A 23,618-nucleotide genomic window follows, 5' to 3' on the forward strand; every position below is an offset into this window, starting at 1 on the left:
GGAAAGGAGATTATTTGGCTTAGGTGTGACTAATGTGTTGAATATCTTGAGATGAGCAAGATCTGAAATACTGGTGATCGGTTGGTGAGTTATAGTTGGACCTGAATCAAGGAGAAACCTGAGCATTACAAGACGGATCTACTGATGGGTTGAGATCTCTTTGGTGCATGATCAGATCTGTAAATCTGATAATATGGGGTATAATTGAAGTCTGATAAATTATCTGTACTCGCAGGATCGACACAGCGCAGGCACGGATACCCGCAGTTTTGACACAGCGCAGGCACGGATACCCGCAGGCTCGACACAGTGTAGGCGTGGATATACGCAGTTTTGACACAGCTCAGGCGCGGATACCTGCAGCTTTTAACACAACACAGGTGCGGATATATGCAATTTTTACACAGCGCAGGTGCGGATACCCGCAGGCTTGACAGAGCACAGGTGCGGATACCCGCAGGTTCGACACAGTGGAGGCGCGGATACCCGTAGGATAAAGAAGTGAATATTGCGTACGTACGTAGGTTTTTAGTGGTGAAGTTGGGGACTTTTCTTGAAATATGTTTTAGCTGCTTTTGTCTATTACTGCAGAGTTCAGGGTTCTGAATTGGTGTCTGGTTACTTGTACTGTGTTCTGAGAAGTTATTGATTCAGTATTTGTACAAGGAAGTTGGTTGATTGCAGATCTATTTGATGTTTGATTGATATTCATGGATCCAATCTGAAAATTTATGAAACGTGGTCCCTGGAAGAAAAGAGAAGTCTTCTGTAGGTCAACACCTACGTACTAGTACCTCAGATAGTACAAGAGCTAAGGGGGTTGTAGCTCCCTTCTAGAAGAGTCTGGAGAACGAGAGAAGGTTGTAGCATTCTGCAGGTTGAAGCCTGCGTACTGGCATAAGACTGCACCAGTACAGAATCATTGTAAAAAGAAGTTTCTAATTGAAAGAAGATAGAGACATATTGCAGCAGGTGGTTTTCACCCACATTGGGTTTCCACCTTATATCTTGTGTTATTTTGTGTGACTGTCTACTCTACTTTTTTGTTCTTGCTTATTGTTATATGATTCTGACACAAAGATTAATGATCAACTTCTGAAGAATAAATTAAATTATAAGTATGGGAGGTATACGCAAGTTTCATTAGTCAGATCTGCAAATCTTTGTATAAATTGAAAAAGAATTTGATAATACTGATTCACCCCCCCCTCTCAGTATTATTTTCAACAATTGGTATCAGAGCAGGTCCTTCAGGAAAAGCTTGATCACTTGAAGGAAGATCTATCATCATGAGCAACTACGAAAAAGAAGCATCTATCAGGCCACCGATTTTTGATGGGAGCAACTTTTTCTATTGGAAGGTAAGAATCACTGCTTATCTTCAATCTCTTGGTACAGAAGTTTGGGATATTGTGGAAACAGGATACACATTTCCATTAGCAACTCCTATAGATGTAGCTGGCAAGAAGCAGTATGAAATAAGTGCAAAAGCTATCAATACTCTATTAGGAAGTCTATCTCAATCAGAATTTGTCAAGGTTATGCAGCTCAAAAGCGCAAAAGAAATATGGGATAAGATCTTTTTGAGCTATGAAGGAGATGAACAGGTAAAACGAACAAAATTACAAACTCTTAGAATTCAATATGAAAGTCTCAGAATGCATAATGATGAAAGTGTGGCTAGCTATTTCCTACGTATAGATGAGATCGTAAATTGTATGAAAAACTTGGGTGAAGAAATAAAAGAAGTTGTTTTGGTTGAAAAGGTTCTAAGATCTTTGTCTCCTAAGTTTGATTCAAAAGTTTCTGCCATAGAAGAAAAGCAGAATCTATAGAGCCTTACCATGTCACAGCTGCACGGAATTCTAACTGCTTACGAGATGAGAAAAGGAGGACCATCAGACAGGAGAGAAGCTGCATTCAAGGCTTCAGGAAAAGGAGATTACTATGAGTCAGGACATATGTCAGAAGAAGAGGAAGAATCAAATTTTGTCAAGAACCTTCAACGGGGAACTGGAAGATTCAGAGGTAAGCTGCCTTTCAAATGCTTTGCTTGTGGTAGAGTCGGTCATTATGCTGCAAAATGTCCTCATAAAGATAAACTAGACAAAGGTAAGGAATCTGTTAGATGGAATAGAAAATAGAATGTAAATAAGAAGAGCTATTACACTCATGAAGACAGTGATGGATTGTCAAATAGTGATGGAGATGAACAAGGTAATGATGATAGACTTTTGATGGCTTTTGAAGATGATGATTTCTTGGATGCTATAAATGAAGAAGGTCTTTATGAAGAAATTTCTAAACTTAAAGTTTGTTTAGAGGAAAAGAATATGATTATAGATACTCTAACATTTCAACTTGTTGAAAAAGATAAACACAATGAAGAGTTAGAATGTGAAATTGTTGGACTTAGAAAAGAAATTGAGAAAACAAAAGCCCTTAATCTCAGATTTGCCAAAGGATATAAAACTCTAGATGAGATTATCAAAGTGCAGCATTCTCCTCTAATCAAGACTGGTCTCGGATATTCTGAAGAAGTATCTCAAGCGCAGAAGCAAGCGCAGAAGCCATCCACCTCCAAAAGTTATCTCGATGTAGCAAGGACAAGTGAAGAAGTTGACAATCGACAGCAAAAGCATAATGTAGATCACCAGGTAAATCAGGGACAATTTGCTTCAAGAATGATCAAAGATTATCAAGTAAATCGAGGGCAATCTACGTCAAGGATGAACAGAAGCCTCAACCGACCATAGGTAAATCATTCTCAATTTGGCTCAAGAATGGATGTAAATTACAATCATATGGTTGGTAGATTTGATAATCGCAGGAATTTCTTCAATGGCCAATGTTTCTCTTGTCATAACTTTGGTCATAAAGCTACTCAATGTGTTGCCTACAAGACCATCATGACTAGGGAAGCTCAGAAACAAAGGAGTATGACAAGAATCATGAAAAGAACCTACAATAACTTCTCTACTCTTGAAAATGAAATAGAATGTTCTATCTGTAACAACTTGGGTCATGAAGATTCTGAATGTAGAAGCAAGTTTCGACAAACAACTCAGAAGGAGCAAGCTTCATTGAGTTCCAAAACATGGAAAAAGAAAGAAATGCAACTAGAAAGATGTGGGATAGCCTTATATGCAGAAGGATAAGAAAATCAATGGTACATTGATAGTGGATGCTCGAAACATATGATAGGTAATAAAGAAAAACTTCAGTCATGTAGTGCCTTAGAAAAGGAAAAGAAGGTCTCATTTGGAAATGACACCCCTGCATTCATAAAAGGTAAAGGCTCTGTTCGTTTGAAAGAAAAGGTCAAGGCTAGAAATGTTATGTATGTTGATGGCTTAAAGAATAATCTATTGAGTGTCAGTTAGATGTGTGATCAAGGAACGAAGGTAATATTTCAATCAAATGGATGTATTGTTCATGAGCTTGATACAGGAAAAATAGTGATCATAGGCATAAGAACTCCAAATAACTTATACGTACTCAAGGGAGAACAACAACAATGCTATTTAAGCAAGAATGATGAACACTGGCTATGGCACAGAAGACTGGGGCATCTTAGCTTCTCTCAGATAAGGAAAGCATGCAAATATCAGGCAGTTCGTGATCTTCCTGACATTAGAATTCCAGAAAATACAATATGCAAATCATGTCAATTTGGTAAGCAAACCAGAACTAATTTCCTTGAGAAGGAAGGATCAGCTAGTAGGCCACTTGAACTTGTCCACACCAATATATGTGGTCCAACTAGGAAGAGGTCACCTCGAGGAGAAGAGTATTTCATATTGTTCATTGATGACTTTTCAAGGATGTGTTGGATAGAACTCATGAAATATAAAGATGAAGCTTTTGAAAAGTTCAAGTCATTCAAAGCTTTGGTTGAAAGCGAATCAGATCGCATAATCAAATGCCTCAGATCTGATCGAGGAAGGGAATTTACCTCAGATGAATTTTTTGATTTTTGTGAAGAACATGGAATAAGAAGGGAATTTTCTGCTGCAAGGACTCCTCAGCAAAATGGAGTAGTGAAAAGGATGAACATAATGGTTCAACAAATGGCTCGTGCTATGCTTGATGAGTCTGGAATTCCCGCAACCCTCTGGGGTGAAGCCGCATTTTCCGCTGTCACTATTCTCAACAAGACAAACATTCGGGTAAACAGCACTTAGACTCCTCATGAACTTTGGTACGGTAAGACTCCCACGGTAAAATACTTCAAAATTTTTGGAAGCAATTGCTACATTAAAAGGACTGATGAAAATCTTGGCAAGTTTGAACCTAGAGTAGATGAAGGAATTTTACTTAGCTACTCTCCCCAAAGCAAAGCTTACAAATGTTACAATAAAAAACTTGGTAAAATTGTTGAAAGTATTGATGTAGTGGTTGATGAAGAAGGAAACACTCCTAGGCAGGTAAAATCTGAAGATTTCGAAGATGGTGAAGACTATTCGCCAACATCAAATCAGATTCATGATGAAGAAGAAACCCATGAGGCACCAGAAGAACAGATAAGGATAGAAGAAAAGACTTCATCCAGATACATTCAGAAGAATCATCCAGAATCTCAAATTTTGGGGTAGAAAGAGGTAGGTGTACAAACAAGAAGAACCATTTCAGAAGCTTCAATCTATCTAGCATTGCTCTCCTCCACTGAACCACAGAATGTAAGAGAGGCTTACAAAGATGAATGCTGGGTCAAGGCCATGGAAGAAGAACTCGAGCAAATTGAAAATAATAACACTTGGGAGTTGGTTCCTAGACCAAAAGATAAGAATGTCATAGGGACAAAATGAATTTTCAAAAATAAGCTAAATGAAAATGGGGATGTGGTTAGAAACAAGGCAAGACTTGTTTGTAAAGGATATGCGCAACAAGAAGGAATAGACTTTGAAGAAACTTTTTCTCCAGTTGCCAGACTTGAGGCCATAAGAATGTTCCTTTCTCTCTCTAGCTTTTAGAAGTTCAAAGCATTGTTTTACGAAACGGCCGGGTTGACTCCGAAACGGCCGTTTCGATCCGGGTCAACCAAAAAAATTTCAAAACGGCCCTATGACCCGGCTCGGTGACCGGGTCAGCTATGACCCGGCCGAGTCAGCCAATGACTCGGCCGGGTCATAGCTGACCCGGTCAACCCGGCCGGGTCACGTCAAAAAACGGCCGTACCGATTGGAAACGGCTGGGCAGCGTTTTCACTTAAAAAAAATTAATTTTTTGCTGATTTGGAGCTGATTTGGTTAGGGTTTGTGGACATGAAAAGGTTTATGTGATTAGTTAAATGCATTTGGGGTCCATTTCCCCCTCCCAAACTCTATTTAAGACAGCCAAATGCTCTCATTTCACTCACAGCAGTCTTATGCATTTGAGTGAGAGTCTTCTTTGAGAGTTAGTGAGCAGTTCTTGAGCTTGTTTTGGAGCAGCAGTGAGGAGTCTTGGAGGAGCATTGTAGCTGGAGTGAGGAGCTTCTTGGGCAGCCATTTGGAGCAGCATTGAGGAGCTGATTTTTGGAGCAAGTTTGAGGAGGCAGTTTGTGCCTGGAGGTATTTTTTTCCACCTCTATAAATCTGTTTTTACTTATTAAATTTTAGGTGCATATAAAGATAGCTTAGAGAGTGTTTTTAGTCAAATAAATGAACATTGAATCAATTTTTATTTTTTTTTTCATTTTTCAGATTGTTTTCCTAGTCAAAAAATGGCACCTAGAGCAAAAGATGCTGCTTGGGCATATGTTGAAATGGTTGATGATGAGATGTGTTGCAAGTTTTGCCATAGGAAAATTAAGTCAGGTCCTGGGGGGATTCATAGGCTGAAACAACACTTGGCAGGGATTAAAGGCAATATTACTGCATGTAAATCCCCCGAAATTGGGGAGATTAGAAAGACTTTGTTGGAAAGCTTTGAAAAATTTGAAGCAGATAAGACTAGGCAAAAAGAGATACAGGCTGAAATTGGGAGGAAGAGGGAGATACAAAGAATGATGGCTGCCAACCCCCACTATGAGTTTGAGGGTTCTTCCTCTATCCCTCAAACTGATGCATCAAACCCTTTTCGTTATGTTCCTCCCTCTTTTGCTTCTGTTCAAGATAAGGGAAAGGGTAGAATGAAGGGTGATGGGACTATCAAACGTTTTTTCACTCACTCAGGCTCCTCTCCATCAGATGCACATGGTCCTGAAGTTAGTAAAGGTCTTTCTCAGCCCACTTTAGATGACCATTGGAAGAAAGAATTGAGGGAGACTGCTTGTGACTACATAGCTAGATGGTGGTATGATGCTGATATCCCCTTTAATGCTGCTCGTTCACCATATTATGAGCCTATGTTTGAGGCCATACATGCTGCTGGAAAAGGCTTCAAAGGCCCTACTATGCAAGAGCTAAGGGGGGTTCGTTTGCAGAAAGAAATTACATCAATTAATGAGTATTTGCAAGATTTCAAGGAATCATGGGCAAGAACAGGGTGTACCATCATGTCAGATGGATGGACTGATCAAAGAAACCGTACCATCATAAACTTTCTTGTCTTCTGCCCACAGGGAACCATGTTTTTAAAATCAGTTGATGCATCTGATAAGGTAAAAGATGGCCACTTGTTGTTTCAGCTATTGGATGAGGTTATTCAGGGTGTGGGGGTGGCTAATGTTGTTCAAATCATCACAGACAATGCCTCTAACTATGTTCTTGCTGGTAGACTGTTAGAGGAAAAACACAAGACCATCTTTTGGACCCCATGCGCTGCACATTGCATAGACCTCATGCTTGAGGATATTGGGAAATTAGATTGGGTCAGAAACACTGTAGATAATGCCAAAAGCATAACAAAATTTATCTACAATCATACACTGGTTTTGAGTATCATGAGGAAACACACTGGAGGCAAGGATATTATTAGGCCTGCCATCACTAGATTTGCTACACATTTTTTGACATTGCAATCTATGCTTTCCCAACATAGAAACTTGCAAAAGATGTTTTCCAGTGATGATTGGAATAATAGCAGTTGGTCTAACAAACCAGAAGGCAGAGAATTGAGAAGGAAAGTCCATGATGAAACTTTTTGGAGAAAGGCAACAGAGATTGTGAAGGTTGCTGAGCCACTAGTTAAGGTGTTGCGGTTGGTGGATGGGGAAAGGTTGGCTATGGGCTTCATTTATGAGGCTATGGATCAAGCAAAGGAGCAAATAAAGGCAGCATACAAGGATAGAGTGGCAAAGTATGGGCCCATTTGGGCAATCATTGATGAAAGATGGAACAATCAACTCCATCGCCCTATACATGCAGCTGGGTATTTTTTGAACCCACGGTATCATTATAAAGCTAAGGAGTCAGGAGCTTTGAGGGGGGAGGTCAGAGATGGACTGGTTGATTGCATTGAGCGCATGGTCCCATCGGAGTCTGATCAGCTACTGATACATCAGCAGGTCACATCCTTCACCAATGCAACAGGTACCTTTGGGAAGAACCTAGCAAAGATTGCAAGAGAAGCAGATGAGCCAGGTAAACAAAAATTTCAATTTTCAATTTCTCAATTTCAAGTTAGATATAATTTGTAATTTTGTTGAGCTTCAGCCTTCATCTAACTCATAATTCATTACACTCCTATGTTTTTTGCAGCACAATGGTGGGAGGCCTTTGGTGGCCAGTGCCCTGAATTGCAAAGGTTTGCAATTCGTATTTTGAGTCAAACTTGCAGTGCATCTGGGTGTGAGCGCAATTGGTCTGTCTTTGAGAGGATTCACACAAAGAAGAGAAACCGTTTGGAGCAAAAACGGTTGAATGATCTAGTTTTTGTCCAATACAGCCTTCGGCTCAGATGGAACCAATTGCTGAACAAAAGACCTGATTCAGATCCCATTGTGTTGGAAGACATTGATCCAACATCAGATTGGGTAGTGGAGAGTCGTCTACCAGAGTTTGATCCTGATGAGGATCTTGATGAACTTGATGTTGGAGATCCACTACAGCGTGTTCAGTTGAATGCAGATCCCAATCCACCAGCCTCAGTCTCACAGCCAGCTAGTAGGACTCCAGTTGTAGGTGCTTCGCCTTCCTCTGCTCAGCCACGACAGAAGCGCAGCCGCATTTGTACTCTATCTCAGCTTGCATCTGCTTCACAGCCTAGTGGTACTGGTACTGGCACCACTTCTACAGTTGCAGTTGGAGACGATGATGATGAGGAGGAGCCATGGGGCCCCTTGTCTGGCTCTGCCTCTGATGATGATGATCCAGAGATTGGTCGAGATGATCTTGGCTCCTCTGGCAGTAGCCAGTAGCTACTAGCCTCCTTGGTTATTTGTATTTTGTTTTGACTCTTGAGTCTTTGATCATGTATGACAGACTACAGTTGACTATGTATTTACTATTGCCATTGGGTACACCGTACCATTTTGATATAATGGATTGGTTCATGAGCCTACTTTGATCATATGTTGTCTTCCATGTATATTATAATGTTGTGTGTTTGGAAACTTGAATGAAAATATTTAAAATTATGTTTAAACTATTTAAAATTATGTTTTTTTATAAAAAAAATAAATATTTAATGTATTTTTTACAACGACCGAGTCATTGAAATCGAGCCGGCCGAGTCATTGCCGTTTCCGTTTCCGTTTCCGAGTCGATCCTCGGCCGAGTCCGAATCCGAGTCCGTTTTGTAAAACATTGGTTCAAAGTATTTCAGATGGACATAAAATCTGCCTTTCTAAATGGAGACTTAAATGAAGAAGTATATATTGAACAACCAGATGGGTTTATTCTTGGAAATGATCCAAAACTTGTATGCAGACTCAAAAAGGCTCTCTATGGCCTTAAATAGGCTCCAAGGGCATGGTATTATCGGTTGGATAAGTACCTCCATCAACAAGGTTTTATAAAAGGATCAACTGATAGCAATATATATATATATATAAATTGACAATGATAAGTTGCTGATACTTGTTGTGTATGTTGATGATATCATTTTTGGTAGCAATGAAGAAGACATAAGTCAAAATTTTGCCTTGGTGATGCAGAAAGAGTTTGAAATGTCCATGCTTGGTGAGCTCACATATTTTCTTGGTTTACAAGTCCAACAAAACAAAGATGGCATTTTTCTATCACAAACCAAATATCTCAAGTAGATCTTGAAGAAATATGGGATGGAGGATTCGAAACTAGTATGTACCCCTATGGTGACAGGATGCAGCCTCAGCGCAAATGATGAATCGGTAGTTGTACATCACCCAACCTATAGATCCATGATTGGTAGTCTACTCTATCTAACAAGTACCCGACCAGACATTATGCATGCAGTGGGAATAGTTGGAAGGTTTCAGGCAAATCTAAAGGAAACTCATCTTTAGGCAGTTAAGAGAATCTTCAAGTATCTTCAAGGAACTCAAAACTATGGCTTATGGTATCCTAGAGGTACAAATCTCACACTTCATGCATACACTGATGCGGATTGGGCAGGAAGCGTGGATGATAGGAAAAGCACTAGTGGTGGAGCATTCTTCATGGGTCCTAGATTAGTATCTTGGTTCAACAAGAAACAAAGCTCTATTGCATTATCTACAGCTGAAGCAAAATATGTATCTGCTGCATCTTGCTGCACACAACTCCTTTGGATGATGCAAACATTGCAAGATCTTCAAATCACTTGTACTCCACCTATCTCCATTTTCTGTGATAATACAAGTGCAATCAGTATTTCAAAGAATCTTGTCATGCATTCAAAGACCAAGCACATACTGATCAAGTATCATTTTCTCCGAGAACAAGTGCTTGAACAAAAGGTCAAATTGGAGTATGTTCCCTCTAAGGAACAAGTTTTTGATATTCTCACCAAACCACTGCCCAGGGAGACCTTTGAATACCTCAGAAAAAAGCTGGGGGTAGTTGATGCATCATCCTGCTGTTGAATCTTGTCTGTTTCAGAGATTGTTGGTTGTACGCGAGTTTCATATGGGGTATACGCGTACATACGCTGGTTTATGTGGGTACAGTCGACTTGAAGAAAAGCAAGGATGAGAAGAGTCCGATATGGGTCTATCAGAGACCATCTGGCATAGGTTTAGGGGGAGCATATATTCTTCTAATAATGCATTGTTGGAATCATCATAGAAGATCTTGGTTCAATTCTTTAGTTGTTTTGATTTCAGGAGGAGCAAGTGTAGAAGGAGAACATGGATACTGATCTGAATAATGATTGACAGATGCTGCTGATATTTTGTCTCTATATTTCTTTTGTCAAGGTCATGTAACGGCCTATCTTGGTTGCCCCACTATGCTTGGGATGGATAATGTAATATACTTATTATATCATGTATCCCCACTTGGTTGGGAGTCGTATGTATGAGTCTTTGGTGATAGGAAGGTCAGTTATGATGTATAAAGTCATATTTCTTTTGTAGAACATCTTCTTGCAGATCTTGCCTATATGTCAGGGGGAGCTTGGACAACACAATAGAGTAGAGATTTCAGCATATACTCCGGGGGAGCATAACCCTTTGCCCTTGAAGTCAAAGGGGGAGAAACGACTTTGAGTGACTTTGGGTTGCCATCAAGTCCAAAGGGGGAGATTGTTGGCATTATGACACAGGTTTGGCACAGGTTGGCTCGATGACATAAGTGTTGTCCTTGATGGAAACTCACTCAAGTAGCAGATCACATGTTCAGGCTCTCAAAATAGTAGAAAATGAGATACCCGCAGGTTCCTGTTCACAAAGCCGCGGACATACGCAGGTGCGCCGAACAAAAGGTGTGGACATATACGTAGGTGTATCGAACAAAAAGTGCGTACATAGAGTTCATGCACTTTCATGCAGAGAAAAGCGCGCATGTGGGAAATCTTATGGTTGGTCCATGGTATTTAGTCTGACATTTTTGAACCTATGGTTTTGGTCCGTGGTTTTGCATCTAAAGTATTGAACCCAGGTATTGGGTCCCTATTATTGGATCTCTACGGTTTTGGACCATGGTTTGAGTAAGGCCTAGGACATAAAAAGGAAAGGAGATTATTTGGCTTAGGTGTGACTAATGTGTTGAATATCTTGAGATGAGCAAGATCTGAAATACTGGTGATTAGTTGGTGAGTTATAGCTAGACCTGAATCAAGGAGAAGCCTGAGCATTACAAGACGGATCTACTGATGGGTCGAGATCTCTTTGGCGCATGATCAGATCTGTAAATCTGATAATCTGGGGTATAATTGAATTCTGATAAATTATTTTTATACACAATGCAGGTGCAGATACTCGCAGTTTTGACACAGCGCAGGCGTGGATACCCGCAGGCTCGACACAGCGTAGGCACGGATATATGCAGTTTCAACACAGCTCAGGTGCGGATACCCGCAACTTTTGACATAGCGTAGGCATGGATATAAGCAATTTTTACACAGTGTAGGCATGGATACCTACAGGCTTGACAGAGCGCAGGTGCGGATACCCACAGGTTCGACACAACGGAGGCGCGGATACCCGCAGGATAAAGAAGTGAATACTGCATACGTATGCAGGTTTCTAGTGGTGAATTTGTGGACTTTTCTTGAAATATGTTTTAGTTGCTTTTGTCTATTACTGCAGAGTTCAGGGTTCTGCATTGGTGTCTGGTTACTGGTACTATGTTCTGAGAAGTTATTGATTCAGTATTTGTACAAGGAAGTTGGTTGATTGCAGATCTATTTGATGTTTGATTGATATTCATGGATCCAGTCTGAAAATTTATGAAACGTGGTCCCTGGAAGAAAAGAGAAGTCTTTTGTAGGTCAGCACCTACGTAGTAGTACCTCAGCTACTACAAGAGCTAAGGGGGTTGTAGCTCCCTTCCAGAAGAGTCTAAAGAACGAGAGAAGGTTGTAGCCTTCTGCAGTTTGAAGCCTGCATACTAGTATAAGACTGCACTAGTACAAAATCATTGTAAAAAGAAGTTTCTAATTGAAAGAAGATAGAGACATATTGCAGCAGGTGGTTTTCACCCACATTGGGTTTCCACCTTATATCTTGTGTTATTTTGTGTGACTGTCTGCTCTACTTTTCTGTTCCTGCTTACTGTTATATGATTCTGACACACAGATTAATGATCAACATCTGAAGAATAAATTAAATTATAAGTCTGGGAGGTATACGCAAGTTTCATTAGTCAGATCTACAAATCTTTGTATAAATTGAAAAAGAATTTGATAATACTGATTCACCCCCCCCCCCCTCTCAGTATTATTTTCAACAGCTTGGTCAATGGGGAACCTGTGTATACCTCTCTTTCTTCAATCTATGAGTTTGAACTGTGATCTTTCATCTGAGTGAGTTTCCATCAAGGACAACACCTGTGTCATAGTGCTAAATATGTGTCATAATGCCAACAAAACCCACGATGATTAAGGGGATGATAGACCAGTGGATAGAGACATTAAATATCATGGGTAAAGGTGATATCTATCAAGAAGACTATGATAACATTATTGATTTGTGTATCAGGTGCTTGAAAGGCAGTACAAGACTAAAACCAGCTGAACGCGATATGATCACCAGGGACAGAAAAATCGCTGGTGGAAGCATTACTCATACTGAAATAGGAAATCTGCTAGAAGATTTTAAAATGGATATCCTGGGAACCTTGACAACACATTTAGATATCATGCAAGGCAAGCAAAAGCAGGTCGAAGTAGAACAGAACCTGGTTATTTTTTGCCCTCGATGCAGGAAGAAACATAGTCATAAAGAATGCCCACTGGATATGGTACAGACCTGTGCCATATGCACTAAAGAACATGCCACAGAAAATTTCCCATCGCTCCCAGGATTAAAAGTAGTCTTCAAAGAGGTAGAGGAAGAAGCGGAACTAGTCTACCTGTTAAACCAGTGTCGCCAATGGCAAGCACGGCAAACAGGTATGCCTATCGACCCATCTTCATTCTTTCAGCCTTCATAATATAATTCTTAGCAATACACAGGAGCTACATGGCAGAACCAACCACCTTTTCCTAATTGGCCACCACAAGCATTTTCTATGCCACCTTGGTCCAATCAGTCAAATCCAAACAATAGTTGGCCAAATTCCTCTTACTTTCCATCATTCTGGTAGAACAATCCATATCCATCTCAATGGTCCCCCTCCACTTCACAAAACCAAAACTGGCAATCAAGCTGGAAAAGACCTATGAACCAGCCAATAGGGACAGTCCCCCTGCCTCAACCTACGCTACCAGCACCTTACATGTTGCAGCAGAATCCTCAACCCAATCTACAACCACAACTCCCAGCCCAGCTCAACCCAAATCCTAACAACAGACCAGTCCAATCAGTTCAAATTTTGAAGCTCTGGATCCGAAAACTGAGTTGAGACAATGTAATGAACTCAAATTGAGGTTTAGACGAATAATCGAGTCAGAGGATGATAAAAATATACAATTGGAAGAAACACTACCTGTAGAACAAACACCTCAAAGGGAGAATACTATCAAGCAGAAAAGCCACGAACAAACTATTACCTCTTCTTCGCCATTCCCAGAAAGATTGATTATACCTCGCCCAATTGAATATCCCGATTTCGATCTCCTAGGAGAATTAAAAAATCTTTGTGTAAAGATACCCCTCCTCCAGGCTATTCAGGACATTCCAATCTATGCAAAAACCATTAAGGAATTGTGTACCAAAAAGCCTATGAGGAAAATAAAGGTAACACCAACTGTCCACGTAGTCGGAACTTTGTCTGATTTATTATTAGGCAGAGAGATACTGGTGAAATATGAAGACCCAAGAAACCCTATTGTCACAGTACAAATAAATGGATGTTCCTTTCCCAATGCGTTAGTCGATCTAGGGGCAGCCATTAATATTCTCACAACAACAACCTGTCAGAGACTTGGCATCACAGCCTTAGATCCAACTACGACCTTGCTGGAACTTGCTGACCATTCAGTTATTAAACCAGAAGGGACATTACAAGATGTAATGGTGTCTATAGATTCTTGGGAGTACCCAACAGATTTCTTGATTATTAATCCTAGAAACTGGCTAGATGGACATCCTCTAATATTAGGAAGACCTTGGCTAGCGATCGCAGATGCTTATATAAGCTGTCGAATAGGCAGTATGTCTATAGCTAGAGGAAATAATGTAAAGAACCTAGCTTTATATCATCCAACTCAGCCAAGCTTAACCATAATAAAAACTTGGAAGCAACCTATAACATATTTAACCAAAAATATTCGGTCACCACTAACCATAACAGATGCTCTTGAATTTAAGAATCAATCAGAAGATGATATTATTAACACTTACATTAACCACCCAGCTGCCGTATCTAACCTAAAATGTCACATGATTGAAGTAGCCCTGGATAATGAAATTGAAGAAGATACTTTAAAATATATCAATGACCAAACAATACCAACAACAATTGTCTATAATAGCGAACCTATTGAAATTGAACCAGGGAAAGTCCTTAACATTAACAAAAACTTGAGTGATGACCAACAATAGAGACTTATTCAAATCCTTAGGAAATATAAAGGGTCTTTCTCTTGGGATTACTCTGATATGAAAGGGATTGACCCCCAATTATGTATGCACCACATCTACACTGAAAAAGATGTGAGACCCATTCTACAACCTAAATGAATATTAAACCCTCACTTAAAGGATGTTGTTAAAGACGAACTACAGAAACTGTTAGACGTAAATTTCATCTATCCTATATCTGATAGTAAATGGGTTTCTCCATTAGTTGTGGTTCCTAAAAACAGTAGGAAGTGGCGTATATGTGTCTATTATAGAGAGCTTAACAAAGAAATGCAAAAATATCAATTTCCCCTTCCGTTTATCGACCAGGTTCTAGACACATTGGCAGGTAAAAAATTCTCTCTTTCCTGGACAGCTTCAGTGGCTACAACCAAATCCAAATTTCCCCTGAAGACCAAGATAAGACTACCTTCACCTGCCCCTGGGGGACATTTGCTTACAGGGTATTACCTTTTGTACTGTGCAATGCACCTGCTACATTCCATAGAGCCATACTCAGTATTTTTGCAGAATTGATAAATGAGGGATTAGAGGTGTACATGGCTGATTTTACACCATATGGAGATGACTTCAAGCAAGCATTATAGACACTGGAGAAAGTCCTGGAAAGATGCATTGCTACTAGGCTCTACTTAAGCCACGAGAAATTCCACATGATGATGACCGAAGGCCTGATCCTGGGTCATTACATCTCAGTAGCTGGAATTCAGGTAGATCCAACAAAAATTTAGGTAATCCTCTTAATACCTACCCCCTGCACTCAAACTGAGGTACGTAGTTTTTTGGGATTTTCTGGATATTATCGAAGATTTATAAAAAACTTCTCCCAAATTGTTGCACCATTATATGCTTTGACAGGAAATATCAATTTTATATGGACTAACAAATGTGACATTGCCTTTGTAGAATTAAAATAGCTAGTATCAACAACCCCAGTACTACGGGGCCCAAACTGGGATTTACCATTCCAGATTTCATCCGATGCATCAGATACGGCCATTGGAGCAGTTCTCGGCCAAGAAGAAGACAAGAAACCCTATGCGATATACTACATCAGCAAAAATTTAACTCCTGCTAAGTTGAATTACATAGTGACCGAGAAAGAGTTTCTAGTTGTAATCTATGCTATTAACAAATTCAGACACTATATAACAGGATACCCTATGGTCCTATACATTGATCACTCTGTGATCAAATATTTAGCTAATAAACCTATTATTAATGGAAGAGAAAAACAATGGTTAATCCTTTTGTAGGAATTTGACATAATGATCAAGGATCGACTAGGAAAGGAAAATCTGGTGGCAGACTTCCTCTCACGTGTGCCAAGAACAGACAACGCAGTGGTGATAGAAGACCAGTTCCCCAATGAGCACCTATTTGTTGTGACTGTGAAAACACCATGGTACACAGATGTCACGAATTACCTAGCAATGGGAAAACTACCCAAACACCTGACGCCCAAAGAAATAAAATTAATAGTGCAACTCAACACTCAGTTCTCCTGGATTGGAGGATATCTCTTTCACACAGGAGCCGATATGTATATCCGCAAGTGTGTTTGGGAAGACGAAATCTACGATATCCTAAAAGCCTGCCACAAGGGACCTTGCGGTGGACACTTTACAGATCATAGGACAGGACATAAAATCTTACATATGGGCTATTATTGGCCCACCATTTTTAAGGACGCCAAGAAATTTGTCCAGGCATGCGATAGCTGCCAAAGAATGGGCCACCCTGGCTAGTCTGATGAGATGCCCCTACATCCACATTTAGTCATCAAACCTTTTGAACGCTGGGCATTATATTTCATTGGCCCAATAAATCCATCATCTAATCAAAATACATATAGACTGGTTGCAATGGAATATGTGACTAAATGGGTGGAGGCAGAAGCATTACCAAGGGCAACAGAGGACACAGTAATCCACTTTCTTTTCCAAATTTTCGTGCGATATGGCTTGCCCAGAAAAATAATTACGGATGGAGGGCCACAATTTGTAGGCCATAAGATTGTTGCTACACTAAAAAATCATCACATTTTGCACAGAATCACATCTCCATACCACCCGCAGGCAAATGACTAGGTAGAAAGTACCAACAAAGTAATTGAGGCCATTTTAACAAAGACAAACACCTCACATAGACGCAACTAGGCTACCTGATTGCCAGAAGCCTTGTGGGCATATCGCACGACTTGGAGGAATACCACAGGATACCCCCCATATCAGCTAGTGTTTGGCAAAGAACCTATCTTCTCCATAGAATTTGAAATTCAGACATTGAGGATAGCCCAAGAAGTAGGGTTGGATTTGAATGAGGCATAGATTAACATATTACAACAAATAAATGAATTGGGTGAAATCCAACTATTAGATATTCAGCATACTGCACTTATTCAACAAAAAAGAGCAAAATGGCATGAAACCCTCATCAAGAAAAAGATATTCCATGAAGGTGACTGGGCATTTCTGTACGATTCCAGGTTCCAAGATTTCTCGGGCAAACTCCAGACTAGATGGTTAGGTCCCTACGAGATAAAAAAGGTGCATGATAATGGCACCCTTACATTAGCCACCATTGATGGGTCTGGCTACTGCATCAGGTATGTCTCTACCACAAATCGCTTACAAGGGAATCCTTTTGCCAAGAGATACGTGAAGATTCTATGATACAAATTCTTGCTGAAGAAGGCAACTATTTGACAACACCAGTCCAGTAAAGAATTTATTTTTGAAACCTGTACATACAATTTCTTTTCTGTTTTATTTCTTTTCTATAGATATGATTGTTTATTGGTTTTTTTTCTTGTTTTCCTTTGTTGTTCCCTATAGGGAACAACACTTTTCGTGTGTATTTTTCTTTTCTGTTCCCTATAAGGAACAACACTTTTCATGTGTATTTTTCTTTTTTCTTCCCTATAATGAACAACACTTTTTGTGTGCATTTTTCTTTGATGTTCCTTATAGGGAACAACTATTTTTCCCTATAAGGAACAACACTTTTTGTGTGCATTTTTATTTTGTTGTTTCCTATAGGGAATAGTTGTTGTTCCCTATAAGGAACAACAGTTTCCGTGTGAATTTTTATTTTGATGTTCCCTATAAGGAACAACACTTTTCGTGTGTATTTTTCTTTGATGTTCCTTATAGGGAACAACTATTGTTCCAACTTTTTGCGTATATTTTTCTTTGTTGTTCCCTATAGGGAACAACACTTTTTGCGTGTGTTTTCTTTTGTTGTTCCCTTCAGGGAACAGCACCTTGTGAGTATTTTTGAGAACACCCTTTCTCCCCCCTTGCATGATCATTCCTAGCCCACCCTAGTTCACTCTTTGTGATCCTCTTTATGGCATAAAAGTACAATACATAAGGACAACAAATATGGAGTCTACTAAAGCAGGCAAGTATCTTGAATATTATCATCTTTAACAAGATTGCTTTGTGATGATCGAAATAGAAAGGACAAAATTATCTATATCACTTCACTGTCCTCATTTCTGCTATAAATGAAACTGATTGAGTATATTTACCATGTTGGTTCTCCCTATTGAGGGAAAAAGTCCCCTAGGGTTTTGGGTCAACACCCTAGCAGAGAGGGGGTTATCTATAGTAAAAAACAAGCATTCCACATAGCCATGATACTTAAATAAGAAAACTACGCGAAGAGAGGTGCACCTGGGGGTCCTTCGTTCGGGTAGATCTAGCCAAGGTCCAAACCCTCTTGGAGTTCCTTTCGATCCTTAGACCTGCAAAACAACCAATTCAAAGAAGCATATCAATATATGGACCAAGTATCATATAGAGATCAACTTCATAACATATTAAAAGGTAGTTAGTTATACAATTGAAACAATTATTCATAAGTAAACCATAACATTAACATCATATGCATGAAGAAGATTGATTTCGGGAAAAAGACAAATGTTTCTTTATTGCAGATAACTAAAACAATGCAAGGAATGATATCACCTGAATCTTCCTCTCGCTGGCTCCAAGTGGAACCGTCCTCCAGATCCTTCCAATCCCAAGTCTTCAAAAGGCTCCTTCCATGACTCATATAAAGATATATCAACTAGTGAAATGACATCAAAGCTCAAGGAAACAAGGGTTTCCTGTAATGGAGGGAGTGTTGGAAGCACAAGAATCTTCAAACCTGATCAGGGATAATCTCAGCAGAGTAATTTTCTCTCTATTCTCTCCTCCCTTAGGCCTTCCCATTGAAGCCTTTTTATACTTCTCCCAAAGTAGGTTTTTAGTTGGGAATTCGTTGGGAACAGTTGGGCCACGAGCACTAGTAGGTAATCAATAGGTAAAACCCATGATCTCTGCCTGAAATTAAGGAGATTTAACTTTTTTAAGTGTTTTAAGACATATACGCAAGTTGGGTATACATAGACCCGCGTACACATGCATTTAGCTCAAGGCAATGTCACGTATAGGGAGTAAATCATTGTTTTTTAAGTATTTGGATCAGGTCTGGAAGGAGGGTTGCCCTAGGCCATAAGTGCAGAATCACAAATATCAAGAGTGAGATTTGGAGCTACAACAGGTGCCCCCTAATATATGAGGTCAGAAGGGGTACATGATCGCCGAAAGGATGAAGCTAATCACTGATATCAAATACTGATCCCAATAGTACCAAATGAACATGATGGAATAATATGGCACTACATTGCAAACTTGGGTGCCAGCATATAGAATGTTGCCATGAATGACTGCAACATATAAGGTGGAATGGTATCAATTAGCAGCAATAGGAGCAATTGTCAAGTGAAGCAATGAATGCTGATGCAACCCAAGGTCTTCACCGACTGCCGTGGTACATTTCTACACAATGGAAATAAATGATCTGAAGTCGACCATGTGAGAAATCATTTGATTACCGGTCATTGATGTATACCATTAACAAACGTGAGACTACTCACCAATAATGATAATGAGAGTCAAGGTACCCAGTACAATCTAACAAGTGCGAATAGATGAGCTGAAGTCGAACACCTATAAACAATGATGGTTTCCCACTATCGATAGCGAAGGATCTGCCACTGACGACTTCAAACCCCAAGGTATTGCAAAATGGACTCTATACCTTTGCCCTAGAGAAATGAGTCATAGTCGATGGGGAAAGATCTGCTAGAAGGAAGGCATTAAGGCATCCTTCATCAATCTAGTGCGAGTGTAACCCGTAGGCAAATAATGTGGAAGGAATCAGATGAAAAAGATGTAGTAACCCGACCGAAGCATGTTTCCAACGTACACAAGATGTGGCTAGTGCATGACAGAAACCCTCTGAACCAAACAATAATGAAAGTTGACACAGAGACGAGGTATCCACCAATAGGGTCAAATGGAAACCAAGGTACTGCACGAATCCCAATGTGTGATAGTGTAAGATGATGTCGAACACAAGGGAAACCACTCAGTCAATGACCCATGATATTGATCAATGTTGAGCACAAGGACCTATCAATAATGAAAATAGGGCCAAGGTGCGGCTCTAGGCCTATCCTTAGAGCAAGATGTCATCGTCGATAAGGACAAGACCCACCAGCAAGAAGTCAATGGAGACCTTCTCAAATCAGCAAAAGGACCAATATAACTGATGTGATGATAGACCAGACACTGAAAACCAGGTATGGCCGACTGAAAAATGAGTCAAGAGACACCGTAGAGAGGCCGACTTAGGCTAACTTCCCTTGAACAAAAGCACGACTCAATGATGACTATGTGGTAGCATATGATGACTCTGTATAAGTTTGTCATGCAGAGGCACGAATGAACTCTCCATATGATAGGAAGAGATAACCAACCGGAGGAGAACTAACTCAATAACAAGGTTAAGGCATACCTAAGTCAAACTAAATCCCGCCCAAATGAAGGAGACTTTGTTTTGAGTGCTTTGTTCAAGGGCGACACGACTAACTCTAGCTGCCAACAATAAATGGAAATATTGTCCCGTTCCTGCTCTTTTTTGGAATATATAATTTTTTTGTCTTTTTCTTTAAGCTGGAAAAAGAATAAAAGAATGCTATAGTACAGTGGAAAGAATGAGTGCCGATGAAACAGATGATCTAGTTCCTGGGATTGGAACAATCCTATGCTCAATGTAGGGAGGTGAAGACTAGTCAAAGACACTCAAAGGTATGTTCCTTCCATAGGTTATAAGGTGTCGAGTTGTAGAAGCTAAGGGATTGCAGGTTTGATTTTGTAGACGACATGGTCAAAAAGTGGCTTAAACATGGGTCCAAGTGAAGCTGGCTCAAGGCCAAAAGGTGCAAATGGTCAAAATGCAATGCAATAGTACAACTCAACACGAAGGAGCCTCTAGGGTATAAGGACAGAACGAAGCGAAGAAGCAAAGAGGAATGAGTCTTCATTGCATAAGTCATGGCAGGACTATAGAGGACTCTCGCGCCTACTCAAATCAAAGCAGCATGGGCAACAAATGTCAGTGAGGTGCTAACTACGATGCCCATGAATAGGATGGCTCTACCATCATGCCATGATTTAAAAAATCGGTGAGTGAAGATGGTTTATGAACCATAACACGATGGGAGCGAACCTATGGCAAGTGTATCGACAAATGGAGGCTAGTATGCATAATGAAACGGAAAAATGGCTTCCCTAACCTATATGCCACTGAGAAAACGATACCTGCCATGATGGGTCTGCAGTGATGGAACTGTCTCGAAACTGTTGAAAAAGTGTCCAAAATGTCCTAAAAAACAAACCATTCTCAACATTCCAAGATCCCAAGTTAAAAGCTACATGAGACAAAACAAAATCAAGTTTTGCAAAAAATTGACATTTTCAAAGCTTATAAAATAGTTTTTTGACTCACCATTGTTACCGTTTGAGTTAAGAGCACAAGGAGTGGAGAAAAGAAGCAAGCTTTGCTATTTTCCGAATTCGACCGTTCAAATCTTCCCAAAATCACCAGGTAACCCTTAAACTTATCTTGCATTCATTTGTGATTGGTTTTAAAAATTTTAATTCAAGTTTCACCGTTGAATTTATGTCAAAAAATTTGTCGCGGTGTATATGTGGGTTGGCTATATGCAACCTACGTATATGCAAGCCCTAGATGTGACTGTGTATGAAACAGACCCGCGTATACGCCGTTAAAACTTCAAAACAAAAACTAACGGTCCAAACTTGTTTTTTCCTCAGGATGCCAGTCACTTGGAGGGAAAGAGAGCATGCCACAGTGGATGATGAGGTTATGAATGATCCACAAGCCTTGGACACCTTAAGAGGATGCAGTTTGCTAAAGTTCTTCAAAATGCCAAATATGAAGGCAAACACTTGCTTGCTCGAAATGCTCATTCACTATTGGAGCATCGAGGATGACTCATTCATGATTGATCAAATGCCACTAAAGATAGAGATTGAGGATATCTATTTCATCACAGGCCTTTCCCAGAGGGGAGAGGTAGTACATTCCACGGGCCAATCACGAGGTAGCCTCTCTATCGAGGACTATGTGCATATATATTGCCCGAGCCATCCAGAAAAGATTGGAAGCCAAATTCCAATCAAGCACGTGGAGAGTTTATCATTGAGGATCATCCTATTCACTATAGCCATAGTGAATGGGTCAACTTCCTTACACTAGGCTTCACAGCTTGCCATGAGCTTGGCGGTAGATTGTCTTACCACAGTATTTGATTACTGTACTCCTATTCTCACCAACTTAAAGAGCCAGCTATCATCTATCAAAAAGGGCCAGACCAAACATTTTGGGTATGGGACTATTCTGTGCTCCTTTTTTGAGAGGGTCCCAGCACTATGCCCTAGAGTGTCAGTTCTAATCAGTATTTCATGAGATCCACAGATGGGAAGGTGGGCTGATCTGATGAAACGACTTGGAGGTGGGTACATACCGTCAACAACTTTCGATAATGATTTCTTCTCCTGGTGGGAGCAGCAGATCATTGCAGTGGATGATTACCCTTATGCCGGGTTGGACTTCCGGGGAGATCCAGATCTAGCATTACCACCAGCCGTGGCATGAGACAAAATAGGTAACAAATGTTTTTGATTTTATGATTTTTATGATTTTTCAAATATAAAAATGAACTTGAAAAATATTTTTGATAGGATTCAAATGACTAATATGATGATCATGTTCCAGATATTGGGCCAGTACCACCAAATGGATTCCCACGGCATGGATGTCATGACTGAGGTGCCAAAGAGGAGACTGCTGATACACAGTGACTCCTACACACAGTTCAAGGCACTTGGTGAGATTAACTCATCGAGTACCGATGGAGGCTGTAGAGGATCTCCCTATAGACATGCAACATCATGTGGTTGGCATGCCACGAGACTAGGTTCGGACTCTTAGGCATGTGGCCATAGCAGTAGTCTCATACTTAGCCGCTCATCCTGAGCTAGGGCATTAGATGTACTGGACATGATTATGGGAATTTGAGTCCCAATTTTTGTATATTATTTTGGACACACTTATGTATACTCGGGATGTTTTATGATATCTATCTATCTATCTATCTATCTATCTATCTATCTATCTATATATATATATATATATATATATATATATATATATATATATATATATATATATATATATATAGATATATATATATATATAGTTTCAACTTTTTGATGCTTGATTTTATTGTGATGAATGAATGATGTGCCAGTCTAAAGCTTGATTAGCAATAGAATCTGCTAACCAATTATGAGATCTTGGAATGTACAAATAATTAATGTAAGTAAATGATCTTTGCAACAACCTCACTCTTAAATACTGGAGATATAAACATGGATCCCTAACCCGATAAATGTTATTCAATTGTGACACTATCAGTTGTGAATCAAGATAGACTACCAACGAATCGATTCCATAAGAAATAGCTTTGGTTAGTAAATTAATGATGGTAGTATATTCAGCCATATTATTTGATGCGGGACCAATGCATACTCCCCTTAACACCATCAACTGACCAGTTGGATAGTAGATCACCCAAGCTGCGGAAGCGAGGTTCCGAGTGTGCCGACTAGCACCATCGGTGAATCCAAAATATACCAAGTCATCCATCAACACCTGCCACAATAGAACAAAAGGTGTTGATATA

The 23,618-nt window shown here is 39.9% G+C and overlaps 1 protein-coding gene across 1 annotated transcript in view; it reads left to right on the forward strand.

Moving 5' to 3' along the window:
• Window positions 1-6,112: 6,112 nt before the first annotated feature.
• Window positions 6,113-23,618, forward strand: part of LOC149184926 (uncharacterized) — a 51,513-nt gene continuing 34,007 nt past the window's right edge. The window contains exons 1-5 of the mRNA XM_089415480.1: window positions 6,113-7,505; window positions 7,623-7,864; window positions 11,233-11,328; window positions 11,573-11,598; window positions 12,464-12,665. Of these exons, the coding sequence (XP_089271606.1) occupies window positions 6,113-7,505; window positions 7,623-7,864; window positions 11,233-11,328; window positions 11,573-11,598; window positions 12,464-12,665 (1,959 nt within the window). The remainder of the gene's footprint in view (window positions 7,506-7,622; window positions 7,865-11,232; window positions 11,329-11,572; window positions 11,599-12,463; window positions 12,666-23,618) is intronic.

This window comes from Pinus tabuliformis, chromosome 3_2, assembly GCF_031772625.1.
Source record: "Pinus tabuliformis cultivar Carrire ecotype Pingquan chromosome 3_2, CPIR1, whole genome shotgun sequence".
In the NCBI taxonomy this organism is placed as follows: domain Eukaryota; kingdom Viridiplantae; phylum Streptophyta; class Pinopsida; order Pinales; family Pinaceae; genus Pinus; species Pinus tabuliformis.